Source organism: Bombus impatiens, unplaced genomic scaffold, assembly GCF_000188095.3.
Source record: "Bombus impatiens unplaced genomic scaffold, BIMP_2.2 scf_0217, whole genome shotgun sequence".
Lineage (NCBI taxonomy): Eukaryota > Metazoa > Arthropoda > Insecta > Hymenoptera > Apidae > Bombus > Bombus impatiens.
In genome coordinates, this window is record NT_176636.1 from 3,447,197 (window position 1) to 3,454,620 (window position 7,424).

The 7,424-nt window shown below is 31.0% G+C and overlaps 2 protein-coding genes across 3 annotated transcripts; both read left to right on the forward strand.

Annotated features, from left to right (window-relative positions):
• Positions 1–23: 23 nt before the first annotated feature.
• LOC100745775 (protein lifeguard 3) lies at positions 24–2,999 on the forward strand. Its single transcript, XM_003488067.4, has 9 exons — positions 24–416; positions 482–726; positions 816–869; positions 943–1,033; positions 1,121–1,246; positions 1,349–1,498; positions 1,612–1,744; positions 2,511–2,617; positions 2,702–2,999. Exons 1-9 carry the CDS (start codon positions 333–335, stop codon positions 2,912–2,914), a joined length of 1,203 nt encoding a protein of 400 aa, XP_003488115.1. The 5' UTR covers positions 24–332; the 3' UTR covers positions 2,915–2,999.
• A 20-nt stretch (positions 3,000–3,019) lies between these two features.
• Positions 3,020–7,409, forward strand: LOC100745891 (tetratricopeptide repeat protein 21B-like). 2 transcript variants are annotated; one of them, XM_033319863.1, is made up of 7 exons: positions 3,020–3,614; positions 3,690–5,169; positions 5,239–5,555; positions 5,632–5,963; positions 6,048–6,255; positions 6,335–6,648; positions 6,757–7,409. In XM_033319863.1, exons 1-7 carry the CDS (start codon positions 3,041–3,043, stop codon positions 7,387–7,389), a joined length of 3,858 nt encoding a protein of 1,285 aa, XP_033175754.1. In that variant the 5' UTR covers positions 3,020–3,040; the 3' UTR covers positions 7,390–7,409. The 2 variants fall into 2 exon arrangements, with proteins under 2 accessions (XP_033175754.1, XP_003488116.1); XM_003488068.3 differs by having other exon boundaries at positions 3,041–5,169.
• Positions 7,410–7,424: the final 15 nt, after the last annotated feature.

Consider the following 7,424-nt stretch of genomic DNA (forward strand, 5'->3'; position numbering starts at 1 on the left):
TATACTACACACTCCAAAAATTTATTTTGTTTGCATCATAGCACTCATTTGTTTATCTATGAATTAAAAGTTTGACATTTTATGTGTGTCTATTATTTTTCTTATCAATGTCCTGAAATTCTGCATCTAAATAAAATTGAAAGGTGAACAACTTTTTTATAAGTATAAATCTATACAAATTCAATTTTATTAAGATATATTTGTGTATTAACACATTTAGTATGTCCAGAAGAAGCGTGTTTGATATAGAAATGCATTTAGTTGGTATTTCAGATGTAGTATATAACTATTAATTTAAATATTTGATAGCACATTATCAAGACAATTATCTGATGGAAGAGAATCAAAAGGCTCAAAAATTTATGCCAGGTCCTCCACAACTTCCCCCTTTGTATAAAGGGCAGAAGATAAAAACAGTAAGTAACAAAAATTACATACATTCGTACATCTATTTATTTATTAATGATGTGATTTTCATTAGGGACCATACACTACTACAGTTACAGATGAAATGGTAGCACAAAGGGAAAGGGAGAACGAACAATTATATAGAGCTTGGCGTGAACAACAACGAAGAAGAGCAATGGCGCCAGATGATGATGATTCAGAATATATGGGCGACTTTAAAGATGACACAGTGAGAAGAAGTTTTATTAGAAAAATTTTCTGTATATTAACAATTCAATTACTATTTACCTCTGGCATCATTGCAGTCTTTTTGTTTGTGTAAGCATTATGATTTAGCAATGTTTTAATAATATTTCCTTTATGGATTAAAGCTATGAATTGTGTTTATTTTAACAACTCTATTCCAGGGATGCTGCTAGAAAATTTATGATAATTCATTGGTATATGTGGATTATAGCTATGTACGTAAATAGTGCAACTATATTGCAACTATTTTAGATATATTATTTAGTAAATAATAAATAATTTTATTAGGATATGCTTCACCATTTCTTTTTGCACTATATCTATATCTGAAAGAGCTAGACGCAATCCACCTTTCAATTATATATGGCTAACTAAATTGGTAAGGTTCTTAGCCATACTGAAACCTTATTAATTGAATGCCTTTCATGCAATTTAACATTCAGTACTAAAAAATTATTATTTACAGACACTTTCTATGTCATATTTAGCTGCTTTTGTATCAGTCTTTTTAGAAGTTGAAGTAATATTGATGGCATTAGGTATGACAACTTTAATTACATTAGGAATAGGTCTTATCGCAACATTTTCTAAGGTATTTAACTATAAAACTTGTATGACATAAAATAACAGAAAATATCATAAATAATAATTATAAAACAAATAATAATTATAAATAATGTAAATAATGTTACAGTTTGATTTGACAATGAGAACAGGACTGTTGATGATCTTTGGACTGGCTTCTATTGTTTCAATTTTTGTGATAATGATAGTTCTGCTATTTACATATATAAGAGTATTACATATAATAATCTCAGTTATAGGAATGATTTTATTATCAATGGTTAATATAGAATTAATATATATATTGAAAATATTATTTAATTTCAACATAATATATCATATTCTAAGAAAAGATATTTCAAACATAAAAGGTCATTATTATATGTTTTCTAGTACTTGTATTTTGATGTGCAAACAATTATGGGTGGAAGAAGAATAGAATTAAGTCCGGATGAAGTTGTATTTGCAACGGCACAAATTTATGTTGACATAGTACTGTTATACCAATATGTGTTATTGTTTATGGGTATGATGTATCATCGATAAATATTAAGGATAAATTTACATTATGTCATTAAGAATAACCTATTCTTATTATAGCAGTAATATTTTAGATACAGATTTGAATATCAATAAATAAATGTATGTGAGATATTACACAATAGAATTGAAAACTATTTTCTTTTTTATGACTTATCTATATGTGTTTTATTGCTATTGAGATTATTAACTTACACAGTGTCAATAATCATTTGCTATAAAGCTATAATTATATAAAATTCATAAATGAAAGATTCTGAAACGCTACTGTCCCTTAAAATAGCATCTTTCTGTCAAGTTTGTTGCTAAGCAACTGTTTGACAACAAAAACTTAACCTATTGCATGTTCAAAACTTCAATTAAAGAATACATATTTTGTAGATTTAAATGAATGTGTAAGTATATAATTAGTTGAAATTTTTAAAAGATGTATTATTATTAGTATCTTATATGTAATAAATGGTATGAGTTACGTGACCAAGTTATCGTCACTTATGTCATTACAAATCAAACGAAATAAATTTGCAAGGTTGTTTTATGCAGTGCATCATAATGAAAACCGAGGTCTTTTCTACGTAAAATTGGATGACAATTGTAAGAAATATTTCATCCGAAAAATTATTATTTTAATAAATTTCTAATATTATTCATGGCCTAAGAATTGAGGGGAAAATATGGAACAAATATGATTTTCATATTGTTAATGTGAATAGTATTTTAAAATATATTTCTTTTTTTCATTTTTTGACCAGCAAGGGCAGTATTACAATACAAAGCTGAGAGGAAGGTTTTAGACATGCAAGTGATTAGTGTACCCTATAGATATACAGGAAGAGGTTTAGCTCGTTTGCTTACAGAGGTAAAATTTATTTTCAAATTTCTTGTAACTTCAAATGAATGTTTATTGTTATAAATTATGTTATATTAATGTCTATATTTGTAGACTGCATTTACATATGTTATTGTGAATTATTTATATATGTACTTGACATGTGAGTACATGCAGAAGTATTATCTTGCAATTAAGAATCCAGCTCTTGAAGAATATATTGTTGGACCACCGCATATTTTAGAAGGACCTGATTCAGAACCTTTAGACCCTGACATTATATATGAATTACCTGATCCAGAAGATTTTTTGATATATTCTTCTTAATACAATATTACAATACATACACTAATTGCTGCAATTACAATAATTGCTGCAATTTTGAATAATTATTGAATTAAGCTATTACTTAATGATTTAAAATTTATTATTGTTCCTTATTTCACTGGTAAAATGGAGGAAATAGAGTATATTACTATAATTGAATGGTTTTGTCATCAATTTTACTACAATGGCATGTTAGTTTATTGCAAAGAAGCATGCGAAGTGTATCCAGCAAACGAATATCTAAGAATTCTTTTAAGTCTTGCATACATATTAACTGGAAAAGAACAAGAAGCAATCAAAGAATGTTCAAACTTAATGAACAATGCAGATACCACATTGACAGCATTGCTTCTTCAGAATATTGCATATATGAAAACTGAAAATGTTGAAAAGGTCACTATAATACAAATCGAAACAAGAATTAGAGACGAGAAACGAAAATCGTCTTCAAACGCATTAGCTTTAGCAGCCTTAGTGTTGCTTTTATCTCAGAAAGCTGACAAAGCTAGAGATTATGTAGAAAGGGCTTACAAGCTTGATTCATCCAATAAAAATGTGTTATTAACAAAAGCTTGGGTGGATTTATTTATTGCAAACGAAAATGATTCAAGTGAGCCAAACTTGTTTGAAGTTGTTTTAGTACAAGATTCAAAGAATATAAATGCTTTGCTTGGCTCTGCAAAATACAAACAACAGCAAGGTGACTATACAGGAGCAATATCAACATTGAATTCTTTAATTGTACGATATCCTAAATTATGTCTACCCTTGGTAGAAAAATTGTGCAATCAACTCGCATTGAAAGATTGGGACCAAGTTCTGGAGACCGCTAATAGAATAATGTCAATCGACTCGAATAATTTGGATGCAAGAAAAGCACATGCATTTGTACATCTTTGTAGGGATGGAAATTATAATGAAGGATTAAAACATTTACAGTCATTCTTCAGAAATATGATAATTATAGAAACAAAGAACGTCACAGTTTTGGTGAACAATATTCAATTATTTTCACGATTAGCTTGCAAACATCAAGGGATTTTATTGGAGGTTTCTAGGACCATTGAAAAGGCATTACAACAGAATCCAAAAAGTGCAGATCTCATGGTGGAATTAGGAAACTTGTATGTTTCACTGGGTAAAGTGAAAGATGCAGAAAATTGGTATAGAAGTGCTGTTCGAATAAACGAATCATCGTTTGCTGCTTTGATGGGACTAGCCCATTGTCAGCTTTTAGATACTTCGATTGATGCTTTGGGCTTGGCACAGCAGCAAGTAGATTTTTTGATGGAGATACAGTCTAATTCAGTGGATGCAGAATTGCTTTTTATGTCTGCCAAATTGAGCTCCAATGATTCCATTAAAGTCCTGAATTATTTGAACAATGCAGCTACGATCATACTGGACAACTGTAAATATGTACCATATGGTTATGATTATATGAAAAAATTAAATCCCGATTTATGTTTAGAAATTTCCAAACAACGTTTAGTTTATTCTGTAACAAGTGATGTAACAAATTCTGAGGAAAATGTATCCAATTACAAAGAGCCAAGTTTGTATTTGTTAGAGCAATTATCAGAAGCATATCCTGGTTTGAGTATTTCACAGTTACTACTGAGTAAAGCTAAAATGCAAAGTGGAAATTTAGAAGAATCTTCATACATACTAAGAAATCTTTTAGATAATGTGGATTCAACCAACGCAGAAGCGCATTTACTAATGGCGCAGATTCTAGCTCGTCAAGGGAATTACCAGTCAGCTTCACAAAGTCTTGAAGTTGGTTTAAGTTACAATTTCAAGATCAGAGACAATCCGATTTATCACTTAATTACTGGCATGGTTCAAAAAGAAACAAATGATATAGAGGGCTCAATAACAAGTTTTCAGTCAGCTATGTCATTAACTAAGATGCAATCACATAAAAATACTGCAGAAGCTTCAGATATTTCAACATCAGATATGGCAACTTTGTACCTGGAACTAATTTCTGCTTATGGAAAAATGAGACATTTCAATGAGGCAATTGACATAATACAAGATGCAAATATAAAACTTGGGAACACTTCAGAGAAAGGTAGAATATTAATAGGAAACGCAGAGTTACTTTTAGAAATGGGAGAGTTGGATGAAGCCATTGATTGCTTGTCAAAAGTAACGTCAGACCAACTTTATTATTTGCAAGCACATACGCGTTTAGCCGAGATAAATTTGAAACACAAAAAAGATCGACTCGCTTTTGCTACGTGTTTCAGGTTTGTTTTTCATAAATTTCTACATTTCGTTATATTTTTTTCAATCTGTTGAAATATTTTATTTTGTAGAGAATTGGTTGAACATTGTCCTGGCCCTAAGACATATAGTATGCTTGGTGATGCATATATCTCTATACAAGAACCGGAGAGAGCAATAGAAGCATATGAGCATGCTTTGAAACAGAATCCTACAAATAAAGTACATATAGCAAGTAAGCTAGGAAAGGCACTTATAAAGACGCATCAGTACACAAAAGCCATAAATTATTACAGAGATGTGATGAAACAAGAGAACTTTAAAAGCTTGAAATTAGATCTTGCAAAGTTGTTCATAAAGTTGAAACAGTATGATAAAGCAGAAGCTACATTGGTTCAAGAATTACAAGGTAGAAATTATTTTAGCTGCATAATTTTATTCTTCTACTTTAATTTTAATTATTTTAATGACTTTTGATATTTCAGACGGTCGACGAGATTCTGATTTAAAGAGCTTAGAAGTGCGTAGTCAGCTTTTGCTGTTGCTTGCTAAAACACGAGAAAAAGCAGATAATATTAATGGTGCTTTGTCAGCATTGAAGGAAGCCAAGGAAAATCAACATAGATACATTCAACGTATGGGAGGTTCTAACTTGGAAGAGGAAAAACAACTTCTTGCAAATATCTGTTTAACAATGGCTGATCATTCCTCTTCTCTAAGAGATTATGATCAAGCTATTACGTACTATAAAGAAGCACTGAATCATAAGCCTGCGGATGTAAATGCTTTGTTATCCTTAGCAAAACTTTATATGCAGGTAAGTCGCAAATAAAATGACAATAATTGCAATTTACAGTATCATTTAGGAAATTGTTAATAATTGTATACTGTAAAATAACAGACAAATAATTTGGATCGATGTGCTCAAAGCTGTACAGCTTTATTGAATGCGGATCCCAACAATGAAGCTGCTTCCATAATGATGGCAGATCTTGCATTTAGAAAAGTTGATTTTGACACAGCAGCATTTCACTTTCGACAACTATTGCTGAAGCAGCCAACTTACTGGACCGCTTTAGCGAGATTGATAGAAGTTTCTCGTCGAACAGGTAAATTTTATTTAAAAATTTAAATTTTGAAATTTATAATTCTCTAATGCAAGACTTATTTATGATGTAACAAATTTAGGTGATATGGACGACCTTGAAGAATGGCTTCATCGAGCAGAACTAGGAATGAGTGGTGCAAATTTAACACCTGGCTATTATTATTGCGCGGGTTTATTGGATTGGCGTATGGGTCGATTAAACTCCGCGCTTCGTCAGTTCAATTTCGCCAGACGTGATCCTGAGTGGGGTCAACAGGCAATATACAATATGATCGAGATTTGTTTAGATCCGGATGATGATTCTTCCCTCTCTAATGAAATCTTTAACGACGATGATGCTGAATATCAAGACTCTAGAACGATGGCTTTGAAAACAGCCTATCGTTTGCTACAGGTACTCAAAAAAGAGCAAAAAGAACATAGTAAATTTATGATTTAAAATTTTTAATAAAATAGTGTATTATAAGATTTGAGTTTTAAAAACATTACTTTATTATTACAGGAATTAAATCCTAAAGGTAGTCCACATGAAATGTTGACGCACAGATTGTTAAGCAATTTCTTTCTGCTTGCTACAAAGCAAAAATCCAATGTGGAAAAAGCATTGCATGATTGTACTGCATTAGCTAGTCAAGAAACATTGAGAGATCACGTAGGACCAGCTTTAGGCATGGCTATGGCCCACATTCTTTTGAAACAAACTCCTAGAGCTCGAAACCATCTAAAACGTGTCAGCAAAAACACATGGACCTTTGAGGATGCAGAATACCTGGAACGTTGTTGGTTACTTTTAGCAGATATTTATGTTCAATCCAACAAATATGAATTGGCAAATGATCTTTTAAGACGTGTTTTACAACATAATGCCACTTGTGTTAGAGCTCATGAATTGTCTGCATATATTGCAGAAAAAGAGCAAAATTATCGCGAAGCTGCATCACAGTATAGCGAAGCATGGAAGTATGGTGGAAAATCGAAATTGTCTGTGGCTTATAAATTAGCTTATTGCTCAATGAAAGCGAAAGCTTATGCAGACGGGATAGAAGCTTGTAATGAAGTTTTGAAACAGAGTCCTGATTATCCACGCATCAAGAAGGAGATTTTGGAAAAATGTATTAATAACTTACGTACTTAATAAACAATTATGTTTTCATTGTAATTATATCTTTA